Source organism: Globicephala melas, chromosome 2, assembly GCF_963455315.2.
Source record: "Globicephala melas chromosome 2, mGloMel1.2, whole genome shotgun sequence".
NCBI classification, from domain to species: Eukaryota; Metazoa; Chordata; class Mammalia; order Artiodactyla; family Delphinidae; genus Globicephala; species Globicephala melas.
In genome coordinates, this window is record NC_083315.2 from 166663026 (window position 1) to 166684252 (window position 21227).

The 21227-nt window shown below is 38.9% G+C and overlaps 1 protein-coding gene across 13 annotated transcripts in view; it reads left to right on the forward strand.

Annotated features, from left to right (window-relative positions):
- Nucleotides 1-21227, forward strand: part of UNC79 (unc-79 homolog, NALCN channel complex subunit) — a 249666-nt gene that overhangs the window by 106979 nt on the left and 121460 nt on the right. For all 13 annotated transcript variants that reach the window (XM_030883497.2, XM_060295215.1, XM_060295222.1 and 10 more), the window contains 2 exons: nt 1590-1761; nt 9342-9572. In XM_030883497.2, coding sequence (XP_030739357.2) covers nt 1590-1761; nt 9342-9572 — 403 coding nt within the window. The remainder of the gene's footprint in view (nt 1-1589; nt 1762-9341; nt 9573-21227) is intronic.

The following is a 21227-nucleotide window of genomic DNA, read 5'->3' on the forward strand; positions in this document are numbered from 1 at the left end:
CCTGACTGATAGCAGTGAAGGATGGGAGAGCTTTAGATAATTCGGTCCTGGAGTAAACCAGAAGACTGTGGAGTAAGGCAGGGGCCTGATGCTGCAGGCTTCTGGCTTTTTCTCCTTCTGTCACACACAAAAAAAGAAGCTTTAGAAGTGATAACCTCTAGATTTGTTCTCTTTTTGTATAATATTCACTGAGGCAAGATTTTTAAAAATTAAGAAAAAATATTAGAATGCAAGTTTTTTTTAGATGTTGGGGGTAGGAGTTTATTAATTAATTTATTTTTGCTGTGTTGGGTCTTCGTTTCCGTGCGAGGGCTTTCTCTAGTTGTGGCAAGTGGGGGCCACTCTTCATTGTGGTGCGCGGGCCTCTCACTATCGCGGCCTCTCTTGTTGCGGAGCACAGGCTCCAGATGCGCAGGCTCAGTACTTGTGGCTCACGGGCCTAGTTGCTCCACGGCATGTGGGATCCTCCCGGACCAGGGCTCGAACCCGTGTCCCCTGCATTAGCAGGCAGATTCTCAACCACTGCGCCACCAGGGAAGCCCCAGAATGCAAATTTTAAAGCTAGAGACTAAGTCTTCTGTTTCTCTTATCCCAGTGGCTGATACATGTAGAAGTGCAATAAATGTTTGCTAAATAAAACATTACAGAAAGTTTGGAAATAGAAAAAAAAATCAACCATACAGCTGTCATCATCATCACTTTTGCACATGTTCTTCTAGGTTTATTCAAATGCATATTTTATTTATATAACTGTAATCACAGTGTATCCACATTCTTTTTGATGTAACCTTATACCATTAGCTCTTTTCCATGTTGTGTAGTTTCCACATTTATCCTTTTTAGTGCCTACATAATATTTATCTAGATTACTTTCCTCCACCAGTAGATATTTCAATTTCTTCCTTTTTTTTTTTTTTTTACTGTTAAAAATAACTCTGATAACTATTTTTGTGTATAGTGCTGTTTGTATATTTTTTTTCTTAGGGTAGATGACCAGATGTGGTTGACTGGGTCAAAGGATCTGAATATTTTAATGGTGCTTGATACATTACCCAACTGATTTTCAGAGAGTGTATGTGAATTTCATACATCACCGTATGAAACTGATAGTTTTTGCTAAACCCTTGCCAACATTGGGTATTATGTTTTTAAATTGTCATTTGCTTAGCAAGTGAAAAAGGAATCTTCGTTGCTCACTGTCAGGTCTTTGAATACTAGATATTAAATAGTTTTCCATCTGGGTACCAGTTCCTCAGTCTTTCCTTGTATTATGCATTTGATGTCCACACAGCTTCATATTAGATATAGGAGAAGCATTGACATATAGTGGGATGGTTGGTGAACTAGAAGCCAGAAGGCATCAGTTCTGCTTGATTCTAATTGATTGGAGGAAGTAGCCTCTTTGTGCCTCAGTCTGTTCATCTTTGAAATGGGGATGGAGTAGAAAATAGTAAGGAAATTAGGCTCCTTCCAATTTAAAGGAGAGCAATGAGTAATGCTTGAGTACTCATGAAGTAATTGCTCTGAATAGGTCATAATCTCGAATGTGTTTTTTGGCAGTCTCACTTGAAATCTCTCCCCTTTGGCAGCTTGTTGAAAGAAGCCGAGTTCCATGCTGAGCAGCGGGAACATGAGCTCAATCGCCGGCGGCAGCTGGGCCTCTCCTCCTCCCACCATTCCCTGGATAACGCTGACTTTGACAACAAAGATGATGATAAACACGACCAGCGGCTACTCAGTCAATTTGGGATATGGTTCTTAGTAAGAAAAGAAGTTAACTCTTCTCTGCTTTCTTATGTTTCATTCCAACATTGCGCTGATGAGGAATTTCTTCTGTTCTTTTTAAAGAAGTAAATAGTAAATAGTGAATAATTAAACTTAGCATAGGGACTCTATACTCTAGGACAGTGACTGCACATTGGATTTACCTGGGAAGGCTTTTAAAAAATGCCATTGCCCAGATTCCACCCCAGAATCTTGGGACCTTTTTAAAAAGCTCCCTAGTTGATTCTAATGAATAGCCAGGTGTTGAAACCTACCGTGCCAGACCCTAAACTGTTGGAAATGCACAGGTTGACAATAAACAAGTGGGAAAGTTGCTAGGGTAGATTGTGAGATATTGGATTCAATATAATTTACAGATCATTCATCCGATCGACATGAAAGTTTGCTTGAAAGTTCAGTCTCTGTGGAGCTTTTTGTGTATTTATGGCAAGTCTGCAATACAGCCAGAAAAATTATAGCCAAACCAATGCAAGGAATTTGATTGCTATTGACTGATTCAACTGCAGTATTCATTCAGGAAAGATCAAACATACAAATCCAAAGTTCCAAGCATGCTGAATTTGCCAGTTCTGCAGAAAAGCAGACTTCTGTTTTTGTCCGTTGGAGACATGGGCTAAGTCTCCAAAGTGATACATCTCTTTTATGCTTTCACACATTTTTTTGGTTTTGTTTTGCTTTGTTTTGTTTTGCCAAATTGGAGTTTAATTGTTGATTTCGCATGTCTTGCTGCTAGAACTTATTATCTAATGACATACTGACTATTATTGTGAACTCCTGAAGGCAAAGATAGCGTTTTACTTATTTCTTATATTCCTGAACGCTACTTCAGTGCTTAATAAGAGATTATTTCAGAATGATTGAATTACTAAGTGATGAGCAGTTTTGGAAAGTCTATTTATAATATGGTGAACTGGGGGGGCTCTAAGGTTTCAGAATTATTACTGATAGGAAATTCTTGGCTAAATCTGATCATTTTAGAACTGAAATATATATAGATTATTTTTTACTGAAGATATTTATGAAATTTCACTTTGTAGACTTAACTTGTTAAAAGTATCTAGTGCAGATTATGTAACAGATTTCTTATATGGGAAAAGCTTATAGGGAGGTGCAATCTCGAGACGAAATTCTTACAGTCCATCTCTCTCTGTAGAGAAGAACACAGTTTCCAGGCTAAGTGGTCCTCCATCAATTTAAAAACTGCCTATTTTACCCCTTCACTTTTCTGATGAGGACAGAGAAGCCCAGAGAGGCAGTTTAACTTGCCCACAGTCACTGCTAACAACCAGTTAGTAGCAGAAGGTGGTTGGGACACAGCTCTAGTCCCAAACTCTGATTGAGGGGCAGAGAGTGCCTGATTCAGCTTCTTCTGAAGGCCAGTCTTGGACTTCTTAACATACAATTCCTAATAGCCAGAAGGAAAGTGTACATTTAAAACTTTGGACAGATCGGAACCAAGATGGTGGAGTAGAAGGACGTGCTCTCACTCCCTCTTGCGAGAACACCAGAATCACAACTAGCTGCTGGACAGTCATTGAGAGGAAGACACTGGAATGCACCGAAAAAGATACCCCACATCCAAAGACAAAGGAGAAGCCACAATGAGAGGGTAGGAGGGGCGCAATCACAGTAAAATCAAATCCCACAACTGCTGGGTGGGTGACTCACAGACTGGAGAACACTTATACCACAGAAGTCCACCCACTGGAGTGAAGGTTGTGAGCCCCACATCAGGCTTCCCAACCTGGGGGTCCAGCAACAGAAGGAGGAATTCCTAGAGAATCAGACTGTGAAGGCTAGTGGGATTTGATTGCAGGACTTGAACAGGACTGGGGGAAACAGAGACTCCACTCTTGGAGCGCACACACAAAATAGTGTGTGCGTCGGGACCCAGGGGAAGGAGCAGTGACCCCAGGGGAGACTGAACCAGACCTACCTGCTAGTGTTGGAGGGTCTCCTGCAGAGGCAGGCGGTGGCTGTGGCTCACCATGGGGACAAGGACACTGGCAGCAGAAGTTCCGGTAAGTACTTCTTGGCGTGAGCCCTCCCAGAGTCTGCCATTAACCCCACCAAAGAGCCCAGGTAGACTCCAGTGTTGGGTTGCCTCAGGCCAAACAACCAACAGGGAGGGTACCCAGCCCCACCCATCAGCAGTCAAACGGATTAAAGTTTTACTGAGCTCTGTCAAAAGGAGCAACAGTCAGCTGTACCCACCACCAGTGCCTCGCATCAGGAAGCTTTCACAAGCCTCTTAGATAGCCTCATCCACCAGAGGGCAGACAGCAGAAGCAAGAAGAACTACAATCCTGCAGTCTGTGGAACAAAAACCACATTCACAGAAAGATAGACAAGATGCAAAGGCAGAGGGCTATGTACCAGATGAAGGAACAAGATGAAACCCCAGAAAAACAACTAAGTGAAGTGGAGATAGGCAACCTTTCAGAAAAAGAATTCAGAATAATGATAGTGAAGATGATCCAGGACCTCGGAAAAACAATGGAGGCAAAGATCGAGAAGATGCAAGAAATGTTTAACAGAGACCTAGAAGAATTAAAGAACAAACAAACAGAGATGAACAATACAATAACTGAAATGAAAACTACAGTAGAAGGAAGCAATAGCAGAATAACTGAGGCAGAAGAACGGATAAGTGACCTGGAAGAGAGAATGGTGGAATTCACTGCTGCGCAACAGAATAAAGAAAAAAGAATGAAAAGAAATGAAGACAGCCTAAGAGACCTCTGGGACAACATTCAACGCAGCTACATTCGCATTAAAGGGGTCCCAGAAGGAGAAGAGAGAGAGAAAGGACCTGAGAAAATATCTGAAGAGATTATAGTCGAAAACTTCCCTAACATGGGAAAGGAAATAGCCACCCAAGTCCACGAAGCACAGAGAGTGCCACACAGGATAAACCCAAGGAGAAACATGTGGAGACACATAGTAATCAAACTGACAAAAATTAAAGACAAAGAAAAATTATTGAAAGCAGCAAGGGAAAAATGACAAATAACATACAAGGGAACTCCTATAAGGTTAACAGCTGATTTCTCAGCAGAAACTCTACAAGCCAGAAGGGAGTGGCATGATAGACTTAAAGAGTTGAAAGGGAAGACCCTACAGCCAAGATTACTTTACCTGGCAAGGATCTCACTCAGATTCGACAGAGAAATCAAAAGCTTTACAGACAAGCAAAACCTAAGAGAATTCAGCACCACAAAACCAGCTCTACAACAAATGCTAAAGGAACTTCTCTAAGTGGGAAACACAAGAGAAGAAAAGGACCTACAAAAACAAACCCAAAACAATTAAGAAAATGGTCATAGGAACATACATATCGATAATTACCTTAAATGTGAGTGGATTAAATGCTCCAACCAAAGGACACAGGCTTGCTGAATGGATACAAAAACAAGACCCATATATATGCTGTCTACAAGAGACCCACTTCAGACCTAGGGACACATACAGACTGAAAGTGAGGGGATGGAAAAAGATATTCCATGCAAATGGAAACCAAAAGAAAGCTGGAGTAGCAATACTCATATCAGATAAAATAGACTTTAAAATAAAGAATGTTACAAGAGACAAGGAAGGACACTACATAATGATCAAGGGATCAATCCAAGAAGAAGATATAACAATTATAAATATATATGCACCCAACATAGGAGCACCTCAATACATAAGGCAACTGCTAACAGCTATAACACAGGAAATCGACAGTAACACAATAATAGTGGGGGACTTTAACACCTCACTTACACCAATGGACAGATCATCCAAAATGAAAATAAATAAGGAAACAGAAGCTTTAAATGACACAATAGATCAGATAGATTTAATTGACATTTATAGGACATTCCATCCAACAACAGCAGGTTACACTTTCTTCTCAAGTGCGCATGGAACATTCTCCAGGATAGATCACATCTTGGGTCATAAATCAAGCCTCAGTAAATTTAAGAAAATTGAAATCATATCAAGCATCTTTTCTGGCTACAACACTATGAGATTAGAAATGAGTTACAGGAAAAAAAAGTAAAAAACACAAACACATGGAGGCTACACAATATGTTACTAAATAACCAAGAGATCACTGAAGAAATCAAAGAGGAAATAAAAAAATACCTAGAGACACATGACAATGAAAACATGGTGATCCAAAACCTACGGGATGTGGCAAAAGCAGTTCTAAGAGGGAAGTTTATAGCTATACAAGCCTACGTCAGGAAACATGAAAAATCTCAAACAATCTAACCTTACACCTAAAGGAACTAGAGAAAGAAGAACAAAGAGAACCCAAAGTTAGCAGAAGGAAAGAAATCATAAAGATCAGAGTGGAAATAAATGAAATAGAAACAAAGAAAACAATAGCAAAGATCAATAAAACTAAAAGTGGGTTCTTTGAGAAGAAAAATAAAATTGATAAACCATTAGCCAGACTCATCAAGAAAACGAGGGAGAGGACTCATAGCAATATAATTAGAAATGAAAAAGGAAAGTTACAACAGACACTGCAGAAATATGAAGCATCCTGAGAGACTACTACAAGCAACTGTATGCCAATAAAATGGACAACCTGGAAGAAATGGACAAATTCTTAGAAAGGTATAACCTTCCAAGACTGAACCAGGAAGAAATAGAAAATATGAACAGACCAATCACAAATAATGAAATTGAAACTGTGATTAAAAATCTTCCAACAAACAAAAGTCCAGGACCAGATGGGTTCACAGGTGAATTCTATCAAACAGATAGAATGGAAGAGCTAACACCCATCCATCCTTCTCAAACTCTTGCAAAAAATTGCGGAGGAAGGAACACTCCCAAACTCACTCTATGAGGCCACCATCACCCTGATATCAAAACCACACAAAGATACTCAAAAAAAGAAAATTACAGACCAATATCACTGATGAATATAGATGCAAAAATCCTCAACAAAATACTAGCAAACAGAATCCAGCAACACATTAAAAGGATCACACACCATGATCAAGTGGGATTTATCCCAGGGATGCAACGATTCTTCAATATACGCAAATCAATCAATGTGATAAACCATATTAACAAATTGAAGAATAAAAACCATATGATCATCTCAATAGATGCAGAAAAAGCTTTTGACAAAATTCAACACCCGTTTATGATAAAAACTCTCCAGAAAGTGGGCATAGAGGGAACCTACCTCACCATAATAAAGGCCATATGTGACAAACCCACAGCAAACATCATTCTCAGTGGTGAAAAACTGAAAGCATTTCCTCTATGATCAGGAAAAAGACAAGGGTGTCCACTCTCACCACTATTATTCAACATAGTTTTGAAGTCCTAGCCATGGCAATCAGAGAAGAAAAAGAAATAAAAGGAATACAAATTGGAAAAGAAGAAGTAAAACTGTCACGGTTTGCAGATGACATGATACTATACATAGAGAACCCTAAAGATGCCACCAGAAAAGTACTAGAGCTAATCAATGAATTCGGTAAAGTTGCAGGATACAAAATAATGCACAGAAATCTCTTGCATTCCTATACACTAATAATGAAAAATCTGAAAGAGAAATTAAGGGAACACTCCCATTTACCATTGCAACAACAACAAAAAAACCTAGGAATAAACCTACCTAGGGAGCAAAAAGACCTGTATGCAGAAAGCTATAAGACACTGATGAAAGAAATTAAAGATGATACCAACAGATGGAGAGATATACCATGTTCTTGGATTGGAAGAATCAATATTGTGAAAATGACTCTACTACCCAAAGCAATCTACAGATTCAGTGCAATCACTATCAAATTACCAATAGCATTTTTTATGGAACTAGAACCAAAAATCTTAAAATTTGTATGGAGGCACAATAGACCCCGAATAGCCAAAGCAGTCTTGAGGGAAAAAAACAGAGCTGGAGGAATCAGACTCCCTGACTTCAGACTATACTACAAAGCTACAGTAATCAAGACAATATGGTACTGGCACAAAAACAAAAATATAGATCAATGGAACAGGATAGAAAGCCCAGAGATAAACCCACACACATATGGTCACCTTATTTTTGATAAAGGAGGCAAGAATATACAATGGAGAAAAGACAGCCTCTTCAATACATGGTGCTGGGAAGAGTGGACAGCTACATGTAAAAGAATGAAATTAGAACACTCCCTAACACCATACACAAAAATAAACTCAAAATGGATTAGAGACCTAAATATAAGACCGGACACTATAAAACTCTTAGAGGAAAACATAGGAAGAACACTCTTTGACATAAATCGCAGCAAGATCTTTTTTGATCCACCTCCTAGAGTAATGGAAATAAAAACAAAAATAAACAAATGGGACCTAATGAAACTTGAAAGCTTTTGCACAGCAAAGGAAACCATAAACAAGACAAAAAGAAAACCCTTAGAATGGGAGAATATATTTGCAAACGAATCAACGGACAAAGGATTAATCTCCAAATATATAAACAGCTTATGCAGCTCAATATTAATAAAACAAACAACCCAATCCAAAAATGGACAGAAGATCTAAATAGACATTTCTCCAAAGAAGACATACAGATGCTGAAGAAGCACATGAAAAGCTGCTTAACATCACTAATTATTAGAGAAATGCAAATCAAAACTACAATGAGGTATCACCTCACACCAATTAGAATGGGCATCATCAGAAAATGTACAAACAAAAAATGCTGGAGAGGGTGTGGGGAAAAGGGAACCCTCTTGCACTGTTGGTGGGAATGTAAATTGATGCAGCCACTATGGAGAATAGTATGGAGCTTCCTTAAAAAACTACAAATAGAACTACCATACGACCCAGCAATCCCACTACTGGGCATATACCCTGAGAAAACCATAATTCAAAAAGACACAAATATATGGACACCAAGGGGGGAAAGTCGTGGGGGTGGTGGTGTGATGAATTGGTAGATTGGGATTGACATGTATACACTGATGTGTATAAAATGGATGACTAATAAGAATCTGGTGTATAAAAAAATAAATAAAATAAAATTCAAGAAAAACCAAAAAACAGAAAATAAAAAACAAACAAACAAAAAAAACTTTGGCCCAAAAGATAGAGATACAATTGCTATAAAGACTTGTTTCCCTGGCCAAATATTGACAAGTTGTACATTAAAAAACGAAACAAAACAAAAACAAAACCAAAAACCAGAAAAGGCCTCTACCTCTTGTTAAGTGAATAAGCTGCAGCAGATGTCAAGAAGAGAAGGACGAGGTAAAGCAGTTACCCTACAGTGGTATTATGTCACTCCTGTCAAGGGGGGGAGATTTCAATTACTCATAAATGTAGTTTTAATAAGAATTTAAACAAATCATATTTCAGTAATTCTTAAAGTGGTTCAAAAATTTAAATAAATAAATAGGCATTCAAAGGGTTCAAAGAACAACAACAAAAAAAACCCCGAAAAAACCTCTGCCTATTTCAAATGGATTATACGGGGCATCTTTCTTTTGTTTTCGTCTTTTACCAAACATGTAATAATTATGTAAGGAGGCTGAAGGAGAGTCTGATCTACCTATTTCCAGGTGAGCCTCTGCACGCCCAGTGAGAACACCCCTACGGAAAGCTTGGCCAGGCTGGTGGCCATGGTGTTTCAGTGGTTTCACTCCACAGCGTATATGATGGATGATGAAGTTGGAAGTTTAGTGGAAAAGCTGAAGCCTCAGTTTGTCACCAAGTGGTTGAAGACAGTATGTGATGTTCGCTTTGATGTCATGGTCATGTGCCTTCTTCCCAAACCAATGGAATTTGCCAGGGTAAGTGGAGGCTGTCGATGAAAAAACATAATCAATAATCGATCTAAGAAAGAAATGGAAAATGTTATTTGAGCCAACCTGAGGATTATAACCCAGGAGAGAGTCTTTCAGAAAGTTCTGAGGACTGTTCTGCCCATTAGAGGTCAAAGCCCAGGTATGTAAAATTTTGAGACAAAGGGTTTTACATCAAATGATGTATTATTGACAGTTTACAGAATCCAGATCTACACATACAAAGCACGTAGTGGGTCATGGGTCATCATGGCCCTTTACAAGATCAAGAAGGGAAGTTATCTTCTAAGGAGTTGTGACCCTTGATGAGGTTAAGAAGGAATGTTATCTCCTAAGGAAGTCTGGTTAATGCAGTTGCACAACACACACTAAAGGGGATGGAGGAGGCCCAAATGGGCAGAGAAAAATTTTTTTTTTTTTTTTTGCGGAACGCGGGCCTCTCACTGTTGTGGCCTCTGCCGTTGCGGAGCAGAGGCTCCGGACACGCAGGCTCAGCGGCCATGGCTCACGGGCCGAGCTGCTCCGCGGCATGTGGGATCCTCCCAGACCGGGGAACAAACATGCGTCCCCTGCATCGGCAGGCGGACTCTCAACCACTGCGCCACCAGGGAAGCCCAGAGAAAAATTTTATGTTTAAAATTTTCTTGTCTTGCTATAAAATATGAATTGTTTTCATCAAGGCCTACAGCTTGGACCTTGTTGGAGAGGAGGACTTAGGGAGAAGCACTATTGTTACAGAAACACTGGGTTTGCCTCTTGGTGGGTGTCGAGCCAGAAGACACAACCAAGGCAAAGAGCTGGAGAAGGAGGGATTTATTACTTGCAGCAAGTGAGGAGAACACCAGGGCTCTTTCCCAAAGTAGTGTCTCTCTGAACAGCAAAATTGGGGAAGTTTTAAGCTAAGGGTACGTGCATATTCATGAAGGGACTTGAGCAGAGAATTCAGCATAGAACTGGGGCAAAGATGGACAGAGTCCAGACTTTAGTGGATAGAAGTCGGGGGTCAGAAAAGGTCAACATCATCATTCCTTAGGTTCCGACCAGTCTGGGGTCTCAGCATGTAGTTACCATCCTCTCCCTGGTAGGGTGTGTGTGTGTGTGGGGGGGGGCTTAGTTCCTGCAGAACTCAAAAATATGTATCAGATTGTGATGTATATTCTTGAGGAGGAACTAGGACTCTGCTTTATTGCTGAACTATTGTTTCTTGACTGCTTTTCCTTTGTTCCTGCCCTTAAAATCATTAATTACTGAGACCTGTTCAAGGGCAAGCATTGTGGCCAGGCTTAGATCACAAAATGGCTTAGGTGAAATGGCTTCTTTTCTGTCAAGAAAGCCATGCCTGGTTCTCTTTCTCTGGGGACACCCTACCCTATCTGCTTACACTACCTTAGCCGCTAGAGTATTATCAGTGACTGTAGAAGAGGGACATCTCTCTTTAACTTAGTCTTTTATTTATTTATATTAATTTTTATTATAGCTAAGTGAGTTTAGTAACTACATTTTAAGTGATGTGCTGCTTTGATGATAGTTTGTGATGGGGAAGAATGGCAAGATGAATGTGCAAAGTATCTTTAAGAAATTTAAGGAAATATTCTTTCCTGATATCGCTGAATATTTTTATTAAGAAACAGCAGAAAATAAAAAAGCCTTTCCATGAGGTGGCAAGAGCTCAGTCCTTTTCTGGTTTACAGTCTGTGGAAAGGCTAACATTTGACTAGGGGCAATTTCTGTGGTTTCACATATATTTCTAGAGATGAATGGTCCCTGCCCTCCCATCTGGAATGCCCAAAAGATTTAGGAACTGCCACAATGCTCCTTTTCCTCTGGCTTATAGGACAAATTTCTCTGTGCTTATCCTCTTGCTTCTGCCTCGGTGGATCACAGGCTTCAGATATACAGCTGGTAAGACATCATATTTCTTGAATACAATATGATTTGTGTCTAACCCAGCAAGATGGATATCTAGAATCAGTTTCTGGCAGCAATATATGAATTTTTTTCAAGGTATTTTCTAAGTTTTAATTTTTTTGTGTGATTTTTGGGTTTACTTTCAATGAAGTCTTGAGGCAGTTTTCAGTTTATTTTATTTCATTTATTTATTTATTTATTTATGTATTTATTCATTTATGGCTGCATTGGGTCTTCATTGGTGCACGTGGGCTTTCTCTAGTTGCAGTGAGCAGGGCCTCGTCGTTGAAGTGCGTGGCTTCTCATTGTGGTGGCTTCTCTTGTTTCGGAGCACGGACTCTAGGCGTGTGAGCTTCAGTAGTTGTGGCACGCAGGCTCCGTAGTTGTGGCGCACAGGCTTATTTGCTCCGTGGCATGTGGGATCTTCCCGGACCAGGGCTCAAACCCATGTCCCCTGCATTGGCAGGCGGATTGTTAACTACTGCGCCACCAGGGAAGTCCCAGTTTTCAGTTTAAATAAGATATTTAAGGATAAAACAGAACACAGACCTTCTAAAGAGTAGGTTTTATTAGATTTCCAGGAGTCAGAGCGTTCTTTGCATTTACCAGGATACACTTCTTTCTTCTTTGGTGCCACCTACTGACTCATATATAAAATTAGATTTTTGCATGATGGAAATGTGCAAAGAATGCCACTTCCTGGCATTCTTTGACTGTGTTGATATGTTTTCTATCATTGTTCCTTTTGGAATAGTAAAGAACTGGTGTGATCTGATTCTGAAAGATAAGAAGAAGTGATTATGTTGGGAGGAAAACTATTCCTCTTATAGCTTGGGTTGAGTGGTTGCGAGCCTGCATATTAATTGTTAAGAGACATATTAACAAGAGAAGAGACAAAATTTATTAATATTTATGCACAGGAGTACTCTTCATTGACGGGTAATTTCTTTAATAACCAGAGATAAAAGGTCTATATACCAAACTTCCAGGGGGTGGGGTGGGAGGAGGCATTTCGGAGGAGGCATTTCGGAGGAGGCTTGAATGGGAAGATATGGAAAGTTCTTCTGGGCATTTTGATGCCAATGGAAATGGGCAGCCTGTCTCCAAGGCAGCTGAATTCACAGGAAACTTCCTTTGAAGGGGGTTAATGGCAGCCATATTTTTCTGGAGGCTCTGCTTTAGTCAGGTAAGGGAAGTTCAGATAAGGTTTCTCTCTACATCTTCTTCAGCTCAAATGTTTTCACTTTTTTTTTTTATCTTCACTTTATAAAGATAAAAAATAATCTTTATACCAACTCTGGGGGTCTGAGTGGGTCCCCACATTTCTCCTATCTGTAACTTCCCTAGAAGTTTCACACAAAAAGGAATCTAGGTTGATTGACTTGGAAAGAAGATTTGAGTTAGGAAATGCTAGGTAAGAGATCTGAACAGGAGGAAAAGAGCATAAATTAGAACAAGGAAATAAAAAGAAAACAAAGATTAGTGGTTAGAGTAGACAGTAAACCTAGTTTCTGAGTCCGAAGGGCAGCCAGTCAAGAAGATTTCTAGATGTTGGGCTTGAAGCATCTTTAGATGATGAATGAGACCATCAGTGTCATGGTCGTGGTTATTTCCTAGAGCAGAGCATGGAAGATGCGGATGTTTGGTGAACTTCCTCAGTGGCCTAAACTGTTGCAGCAATAAGTCCTCTGAAGTTTATGTCAAGTTGTCCTGCTTCAGCTTACAGGACTTTGGGACAAGACAACCTAGAGTCTCAATAAGGAACTGGGCAGTCAGGTTTTAGTTCTTAGTGACACCAAGTGAAGAGGGTAGTAGAAAAATTGGAAACATTAATTGCTGAAAATGTGCAAGACAGCAGGATCCAGTTTATAAAGAGGTTAAAAATAGCTCAAAGACAATGAACAGGACTAGAATCTGAAAATCCACAGGATGGGTTATAGTTTTCTGCTGAAACATAAAATTTCTCTCTCAGTTACCACCATTTTGATCAAAGAAAATCAAAGTAAGATGATTCTTGTTCACAACATAAGTCTAGTCTCATTAAATTTGGCCTGATTATTTGCATAAGTGCAGCAAAAATGGTATTTGACCACATGGGCCTTTAAAAATTTGCTTTGCTGGAAGTTTTTTTAAAGAATCTCAGATTGGACTTTTATTGATTTATTTTTTTAAAGATTTTTTTTGATGTGGACCATTTTTTAAAGTCTTTATTGAATTCATTACAAGACTGCTTCTGTTTTATGTTTTGGTTTTTTGGCCACGAGGCATGTGGGATCTTAGCTCCCCAACCAGGGATGAAACCTGCACCCCCTGCATTGGAAGGTGAAGTCTTAACCACTGGACTGCCAGGAAGGTCCCTCAGATTGGACTTTTAAAAGCCTCTCCATGCTCGGAAGCCAATCTGTCATCATACTTATCTGCAGTACCTATAGATTTGGGTGCATTTCTCTTCTTGAGCTCCCCAAAATACTCTGTTTCCTGGACCTGTCAAGAAGTGACTTTTCTTATTTGCCTGTAGGCTGGGAACATCATAAGTCAGGTACCAGGCTGGTTTTTTCCAAGAGGGCTTTATAAGCATTGGTTCCATGATGTCAACCTTAGTTCCTTAAAGCTGTCTGGTCATATTTGATTCTATGCATATCTTTCTCAAATATGACATTTCAGTCAAAGCCTTGATAATATAACCAATTTTTCCAATTATGTCCTGTTACAAGGAGAACAGATTCTTACTGAACTTGTGTAAATAGCTATATTGCTATATAAATAAGAGTATTGTAAGAGTTTCTGAATTCTGGGAGGTTCAGGTAGGGAGAAAAAGAAATGTTTTGCTTTTGTTTACAAAGGTATAATCTACTAAATAGTCATGAGTTATAGATAGCTTAAGAGAAATCTTATACCCAGAAAACAGAATATTAATGAACCAGCAGTAAAAAACACATAAAAATTACCATCTTCCTTCAGCAGTTCATTCAGTCCCATGTAATTAATTATTTGTTCTGCTTGGTCTTGGGTTAGCAGTTTTATGAACCCATTGGCTTCTCCACTAGAGTTCTGGAATCTTTACTCAGTCCAGTGGCATGGTCTCAAAGTTACTTGAGCAATTCCATCAGAAGTATGTACCCCAGACTACCTGTTATAGTCCTTTCCATGGGTCTCAGAGACAGTCCTTTTTGCTGAAGATGAAGCATTCTGGATAGTAGCCGATTGCAAGAGCTTTCTGGAAAACACTGGAATAAAACAATAACTGTGAATGATAAAGGCTTAAAATGGCTGTATTAAAGATCTGATGAGAGCAACTGGAATTATGATGATAAAATTATGCCATTATTGTATACTATCAGGCAAAATAGCATAAGAATATAATAGTGAACAAAAAAGGCATTGACAGATTTTTAGAAATTACATCTAATTCCTGGAATATTTATGTTAAAAACATTTACCTATACAGATATAAGCTAGGGAAGGTTAAGAATCTCTTCTTATTTGACCATGATTTTCATGCAGTTCAACATATTAAATAGACCTAATTAGCTTAACATCTCTTTTTCCTAGGAGAGAACAAATCCTCTGAGGTTTTCCAGAGGCCCCCTCAGAAGTCTCAAAGTCAATTTGAGATCAGGATTTTATTTAGGATTTGATTTTGGTGTATGTACTGCCGAAGCGAGCATAAGGATTTGATCTGGGGAAGCAAAATATCAAAAGTTGTCAAAATGTCAAAAGGTTTGGACACTTAATTAACCAGGATGACAGGTCACCATGAAATGATACTTAGTTATCCATTTAACCAAAATGGCAATACAGATATCAAAAGTAAATATGGGATCTAACATAATTTAAAATTGAGAAGACTCGGTTCTTTTAAATAATTGAGGATATGATGAAGACATGTTTCCCCCCCACACACACACAGTTCCTTTACAACTTCATATTTTCATTCAGGTTTTTGTCCTTCACTTTCCTCTTTCTCATCTGAAAGCCTTCACACAACCTCTAAACCACTATTGATACCTTAGGACAGAATCACAATCTTTTCCCTTGACAAGAACACCCCTCATTCCTTGAATATTTTGCATAAAGAGGTTTTTCCTTCATCCTTATTATTTCTAGAAGTTTCATTTATATATTGATTATAATTTTCAACACTTAATAACCTCTATTTTTCCACGAAGACCAGGAAGTAAACAATTGTGAATTGCTTGTCACATACCAGCATTTTGTAGCATACTAGCAAATTTTATGATTATACCATCTCATAACTTCTAGAGGATATGCTTCTTCACAGTATAATTTCTCAGAGTGGCAAATGAACACATTTATTAACAGATCCAAACAGCTTTAGCTCTCTGTAAAAATAAGAAGCCAAAAGTAGATAAAATTAAACTTATATTCAGTAGTTAATGTTTTGGCGTTTTATCTTATTTAGAAATGATCTAGATATTCAATGAATATCTATCATTTGACTCAATATAAATTTAGTTTCAGGTTACCAAAAAGATTTTGGAACCTACTTCTAAGAAGACATATTATAACACACAATTACTGTTGAAATAAAGCTTGTCATAATAATAATTTAATTTGATTAAAATGGAATCTATAAATTTTATAATCTTAAACCTCTAGTAAATATAATATGAGCTTATTTGACTAGTAAACCCACGTCGAATAAAAATGTATGCTCATATCATACTCAGTGCTGATAACTCAGAAGATGCAGCTGTTTTTATTAAACCAACAGTATTAAAATAGTCTTATTTATCAAAGATTTACACAAATTGTTACTGAACTCAGATTTGGCTGCTCACTTCTCAAAAGCCAATACTTGAGAGGCAAGTATTTGTAGAAAGGAAAGTTGCTTTAATTAGAAAAGCCAGCAATCTGAAGAGGTGAACTCATGTCCCAAGATCAAGTTGGAAGATTGTGCTCAGCCGTGACAGTTTTTTTTTTTTTTTTTTTTTTGCGGTACGCGGGCCTCTCACTATTGTGGTCTCTCCCGTTGCGGAGCACAGGCTCCGGACGCGCAGGCCCAGCGGCCATGGCTCACGGGCCCAGCCGCTCCGCGGCATGTGGGATCTTCCCAGACCGGGGCACAAACCTGCGTCCCCTGCATCGACAGGCGGACTCTCAACCACTGCACCACCAGGGAAGCCCCATGACAATTTTTAAAAGGAAAAAGGGGAAAGAATCTCTGAATCACTGAGGCAGGAAGTTGGGTTCTGCATCATTCCCCGTTGGGTGCAGACTGGCTGACTCTTTCTTCAGATGTTATATTGCCTGCGTGATCTGCCTGCAGGATTGCTAAGGGGGCTGCTGGGGGTAGAGAGCTTGTTATTCTTTAACTCCTTAATTCTTCATTCTTGCTTCTTTTAATCCAGGAGAAGAATCCACAGGTTAGGCAAGGCATGGTGTGCACTCAGGAGAGCATAAGTCAGGAGTTAGGTTAAATTGTCTAGTGATCTCGTTCCTATAAGGTTTGAGGGGAACAGAAATAGGCAAACAGGAAAAGGGGCAAAAGAGCTGCTTACAAATCCCCACTTTTCAGACATCATTCCATTTCTGTGGGATTAGGGGTGAAGGTCTGTTCTCTGTAACTTCTTCATGCTGACATAGGGCACTGTATTCTCAGAGTGAAAGATGTCAACATGGGTCTATAGCATTTCTTTGCTGACAATTTTACTTGCCCACTTATATATATGGGCAGAGCAAGCTATAATTATTTTGATGCCCACAAAGATATAGATTATTATGAGCAATAATGTTAATCCCATTCTTTTGAGGCCAGTTCTTAGAAATGTACTAGCCGTAGATTCAGTACTGCTCAAGTGGAGCACCTTATGTCATGGCTACAGTCTGGTCATCATGCAGTCAGCTTTTCCCCTCTGGTGGCAGTTAGAGTATCTGTAAAACAGCTCAGGAATGTGCACCAGACACTGAAAGATTCTGTGACTCTCTAGTCCTAATCATTGACTGCTTGAGCCTGCTTTTTGGTGACTCAGGGAGGCCTGGGAGACTTCAGCTTTTCTACAAACAAGAGGCAGGGAACATAGAGGGGCCTTTGTACTTGGGGGTGGGGTGGGGGCTCAAGGTTCTGCTCAGTTTCAAAATCACATGAACTTGAAAAACATTTGGGTTGCTTCCTATATTTCTGAGAGTTTGGAGAATATTTAAATTTTTTTTTCTTGTAGTTTTATTGATCTTTGCTATTGTTTTCTTTGTTTCTATTTCATTTATTTCCACTCTGATCTTTATGATTTCTTTCCTTCTGCTAACTTTGGGTTTTGTTTGTTCTTCTTTCTCTAGTTCCTTTAGGTGTAAGGTTAGATTGTTTATTTGAGATTTTTCTTGTTTCCTGACGTAGGCTTGTATAGCTATAAACTTCCCTCTTAGAACTGCTTTTGCCACATCCCGTAGGTTTTGGATCGTCGTGTTTTCATTGCATTGTGTCTCTAGGTATTTTTTGATTTCCTCTTTGATTTCTTCAGTGATCTCTTGGTTATTTAGTAACGTATTGTTTAGCCTCCATGTGTTTGTGTTTTTTACTTTTTTTTCCTGTAACTCATTTCTAATCTCATAGCGTTGTAGTCAGAAAAGATGCTTGATAAGATTTCAATTTTCTTAAATTTACTGAGGCTTGATTTGTGACCCAAGAAGTGATCTATCCTGGAGAATGTTCCGTGCGCACTTGAGAAGAAAGTGTAACCTGCTGTTGTTGGATGGAATGTCCTATAAATATCAATTAAATCTATCTGATCTATTGTGTCATTTAAAGCTTCTGTTTCCTTATTTATTTTCATTTTGGATGATCTGTCCATTGGTGTAAGTGAGGTGTTAAAGTCCCCCACTATTATTTTGTTACTGTCGATTTCCTGTGTTATAGCTGTTAGCAGTTGCCTTATGTATTGAGGTGCTCCTATGTTGGGTGCATATATATTTATAATTGTTATATCTTCTTCTTGGATTGATCCCTTGATCATTATGTAGTGTCCTTCCTTGTCTCTTGTAACATTCTTTATTTTAAAGTCTATTTTATCTGATATGAGTATTGCTACTCCAGCTTTCTTTTGGTTTCCATTTGCATGGAATATCTTTTTCCATCCCCTCACTTTCAGTCTGTATGTGTCCCTAGGTGTGAAGTGGGTCTCTTGTAGACAGCATATATATGGGTCTTGTTTTTGTATCCATTCAGCAAGCCTGTGTCTTTTGGTTGGAGCATTTAATCCACTCACATTTAAGGTAATTATCGATATGTATGTTCCTATGACCATTTTCTTAATTGTTTTGGGTTTGTTTTTGTAGGTCCTTTTCTTCTCTTGTGTTTCCCACTTAGAGAAGTTCCTTTAGCATTTGTTGTAGAGCTGGTTTTGTGGTGCTGAATTCTCTTAGGTTTTGCTTGTCTGTAAAGCTTTTGATTTCTCCATCGAATCTGAATGAGATCTTGCTTCTCCATCGAATCTGAATGAGATCTTGCGTGAGTAATGAATCTGAATGAATCTGAATGAGATCTTGAGTAGAGTAATCTTGGTTGTAGGTTCTTCCCTTTCATCACTTTAAGTGTATCGTGCCACTCCCTTCTGGCTTGTAGAGTTTCTGCTGAGAAATCAGCTGTTAACCTATGGGAGTTCCCTTGTATGTTATTTGTCATTTTTCTCTTGCTGCTTTGTCTTTAATTTTTGTCAGTTTGATTACTCTGTGTCTCCGCATGTTTCTCCTTGGGTTTATCCTGTGTGGGACTCTCTGTGCTTCGTGGACTTGGGTGGCTATTTCCTTTCCCATGTTAGGGAAGTTTTCGACTATAATCTCTTCAGATATTTTCTCGGGTCCTTTCTCTCTCTCTTCTCCTTCTGGGACCCCTTTAATGTGAATGTAGCTGCGTTGAATGTTGTCCCAGAGGTCTCTTAGGCTGTCTTCATTTCTTTTCATTCTTTTTTCTTTATTCTGTTGCGCAGCAGTGAATTCCACCATTCTCTCTTCCAGGTCACTTATCCGTTCTTCTGCCTCAGTTATTCTGCTATTGCTTCCTTCTCCTGTAGTTTTCATTTCAGTTATTGTATTGTTCATCTCTGTTTGTTTGTTCTTTAATTCTTCTAGGTCTCTGTTAAACATTTCTTGCATCTTCTCGATCTTTGCCTCCATTGTTTTTCCGAGGTCCTGGATCATCTTCACTATCATTATTCTGAATTCTTTTTCTGAAAGGTTGCCTATCTCCACTTCACTTAGTTGTTTTTCTGGGGTTTCATCTTGTTCCTTCATCTGGTACATAGCCCTCTGCCTTTGTATCTTGTCTATCTTTCTGTGAATGTGGTTTTTGTTCCACAGGCTGCAGGATTGTAATTCTTCTTGCTTCTGCTGTCTGCCCTCTGGTGGATAAGGCTATCTAAGAGGCTTGTGCAAGTTTCCTGATGGGAGGGACTGGAGGAATATTTAATTTTTAAAAGCTCTTATTTTTTTAAAGCCCATTTAGAATAGAGATCTTTTAAGGTGTTTTATAAATAATTTGGCAAAACCATCCAGAGGAAGAAAATACCATATATACATACCATACATATATAAACTTACAGGCAGACACAAATACAGACCTTATAGAAAATACAGACCTAATACAAAACTCACTAGTTTATATAAGAGCTGGTTTTCATCTTTACCTCACTTTTATTCAAATTATGTTTCTAGCAGATGGACCAAGTTGTTAGTTAATCTGTTCAATATAGGGTTAAAGTTTTTAAGCAATATTTGTAGGTGGAGACCCTTAAGAGCTTTTTATTTGCCCTGATATATAATCTGATAGAGGCTGTGATTCAGCCTAAGACAGTTGTTTTAGTTGACTAAGAAGGTACTTTTTAAAGGCTGGAGTGTGCTAAGGAAAAAGGCATTGGAGGTTTGTTAAGGGGAGTGTTAAGTGATGCTTATCAGGAGGAGAAATAAATTTCTCCTATTTTATGAGAGGAGGCAATAGTACAAATAAAAGCAAGGCACCCCTTAGAGAGCCACAGTTAATTCCTTGAACATTTGCATTTTAAAGAGATGATTCTCAAGTCCTTGAGAAGATAGTGCTGGGTGGTAGAAGTTTTAAATGTCAAAGAGGGAGAGAAAGGATGCAAGCTTGTAAGATAACAATCTAAGAGGGTTTTTAAGGGCAGATTTGTCTCTTAACAGGTTTTGACTGGGACAAACAAATTCTCTTGGCAGCGTTGAGCTTTTACAAGCAGGCATTTTGAGGAGGTTCATGGGAGGTGGACAAAATTATTTGTGTTGAGAGTCTGCAGTTTTTAACAGGTCCAAGGTGAGGCCTTAGTTGAGAAGAGGACTCAGAGGAGCCTGTCCGAGGAGGCTGGGCCTAAGACGATTGCTGTTTAAGTGTTTCTTCTTCTGAAGGGCAGGGCAGTCCCTTTTCCAATGTCCTGACTTTCTACGGTATCTGCAATCATTTTGAGATGCATAGGGGAGGCTTTGGGGCTGGTAAGAAGGATGGATGAGCTTTGGGGTTCTTCTAGAGCCACAGTTTAGTTTTTGTAAATATTCAATTAGTAAGGCAAGGCCACTTATTTTTAATTCTTCAAAGAATTAGATGACAGCCTCAATAATAACATTAGGGAGCTGGCCTGCCCATGCAACCACATTACTTTGAAGTAACCTCTTTATATCAGAAACGAGATTTTCAACTAAAGTAGAAAACAAAAGACTTCTATGATCTGAGATTTGTAGATTTAGAGCTGTGTGCCTTTGCAATATTTTTTATAA